The sequence below is a fragment of the Cynoglossus semilaevis genome, chromosome 19 (genome assembly GCF_000523025.1).
Source record: "Cynoglossus semilaevis isolate Cse_v1.0 chromosome 19, Cse_v1.0, whole genome shotgun sequence".
Taxonomy (NCBI): Eukaryota; Metazoa; Chordata; class Actinopteri; order Pleuronectiformes; family Cynoglossidae; genus Cynoglossus; species Cynoglossus semilaevis.
The window spans coordinates 13,804,135-13,806,176 of record NC_024325.1 but is presented as its reverse complement, the minus strand read 5'-3'; the positions used below and the strand labels follow the sequence as shown (position 1 = coordinate 13,806,176).

The 2,042-nt window shown below is 42.5% G+C and overlaps 1 protein-coding gene across 1 annotated transcript in view; it reads left to right on the top strand.

The window, feature by feature from the left end:
• Window positions 1–2,042, top strand: part of LOC103395439 (connector enhancer of kinase suppressor of ras 2-like) — a 24,624-nt gene that overhangs the window by 10,035 nt on the left and 12,547 nt on the right. The window contains 2 exon segments of the mRNA XM_025065855.1: window positions 865–924; window positions 1,053–1,121. Coding sequence (XP_024921623.1) covers window positions 865–924; window positions 1,053–1,121 — 129 coding nt within the window.

Genomic DNA, 2,042 nt, shown 5'->3' with positions numbered 1-2,042 from the left:
AGAATGGTGGGGGGGGCTTTAGGAAGTTCTCTCATCCGTTCAGTGAAACCTGAGCTCAGCAGTGGGTCAAGTGGACTAAAAATAAACCTTTATTCTTTCATTTTTAAAGACTGGCGGCCTGCTGTGCTACATTCCTGTGTGTGTGTCAGGGGGTGTGTGTGTCAGGGTGTGTGTGTGTGTGTACTTGTGCACATCTGGGAGAACACCCATTAGGTGTGTGTTCGTGCAGATATCTGACTGCTGTGCACTCCCAGCTGCTCCTCCTAGTGGAGGTTTTGTTCCGTCTTCTGTGACGAGCCCTGGAGTCGGACTCTCTGCTTTGAATTCATCTATTTTTTACTTGGTTTGTTTGAAAATGTATTTGAAGGTTTTCTTGAGGTTGTAGGTTCACTGCCCATGGGCCAGATCTCTGCAGTACTATCTCTCTTTCTCTCTCTCTCCTGATTGGCTGAGGTTACATGGAGAAAATGTTTAACGTCTTTTAACTTTGAGGTTACATGGAGAAAATGTTTAACGTTCAAAGTCAAAGTTTGCTTCAAAATCAAACAAAATAACGATTTAAAAGCAACACCAGCGTTAGTGTTAGCCACCTAGCATATTTCCCTTAGTCAGATTGTTGGCCAAAATATAATATCTGGCCAGCTCTACTCTCCTAATGCGACTGATTGGCTCTGCCTTATGGACTAGATCCTCAGCCAATCAGAGTTCATGCCACATAATAATTATTAGACTGAGGTCATTTGGTTTTTTCTTTTTTTCTGAAAACCTTAACTATGACTGAGGCTACTATGCTATGAGGCTAACGACATGTGAATCGTCTGCTGAAGCTGTCCACTGATTGGTCTCCTTCATGTGTGAACACAGGGCATGTACATCAAATCCACCTACGATGGTCTGCATGTCATCACTGGGACCACAGAAGGAGTGAGTACCAGTGTCTGCTGTGTCTGCTGTCGGTGTGAGACAGAGAAACGCTGCTGACTGTGTCTGACTCTGCTGCTCTGTCCCTCTGTCCGTCTGTCTGTCCGACTGTCTGTCTCTCTCTCTCTTAGTCCGTCGCCGACCGCTGTAAAAAGATCCATGCTGGAGATGAAGTCATTCAGGTTAATCACCAGACTGTGGTAAGAACACTTTTTTTCTTTTCTCCCCCCCGGCTCAGTCTGTGGTTCTGTGTGTGAACCAGGCTGCAGTTCCTCCTGTAAACCTCCAGGTCTGTGCTGCAGTGCATCAACAACGACCCACTGCAGCTGTCAGGCTGAAACAGTCAGTGCAGGAGGACGGTCCAGTCACAGACACAGTCACAGTCACAGCAGACGGTCCAGTCACAGACACAGTCACAGCAGGGGTGGACACAGGAATTGAGTTTTTAAAACTCATTTTAAAAACTTTTGAACAGGGGGGAAAACTTTTGAACATTTAACTATTTGTTTTCAATTAAATGTGTGTTACTAACACGTTAGCCATTAGCCATCAAAATTAGCAAGTAGCATAAAATGACTACAGCTTTATTTTACAGTTTTATACTCGTCTGAAATCACTGATCTGACGTCAGATTCCCTAAATCCAACAAAGTCCAATCCCCACAAAAAAAATTAAATTAAATTAAGCTAAGTTAGCTGAAAAACTAGCCAGAAGATGACCTAAAAGTTAGCATGTAGATTGATAGCCATCAAAATTAGAAAAATGTATAAACTTTTAAAAACTCAATTCCCTAATTAAAATATCAAAACGAGACCCAAAGAACACAGGTCAAAGGTTAAAGTGTCATTAATTTACTTCAACAGTGAGACAATATTTTCGCTCTTATTCCAACAAAATAAACCAGTTCGTCCATTTTCCTTCTTTTCTCTGTTGATCTGTCAGCGTTGAGCAGAATGTTACATCAAATCAAAATGCTCCAGAGAAGTGGGAACCGTGTAAATATAGAAGCCTTTTGTCTGTAATAATTACAGCTCAGAGAGACGTCTGATAATTACAGTCAGGTTCACGTCAGTCGATCAACTCTCTCTGAACAAAGACTTCCTGTTGGAGAGAATGAGCGC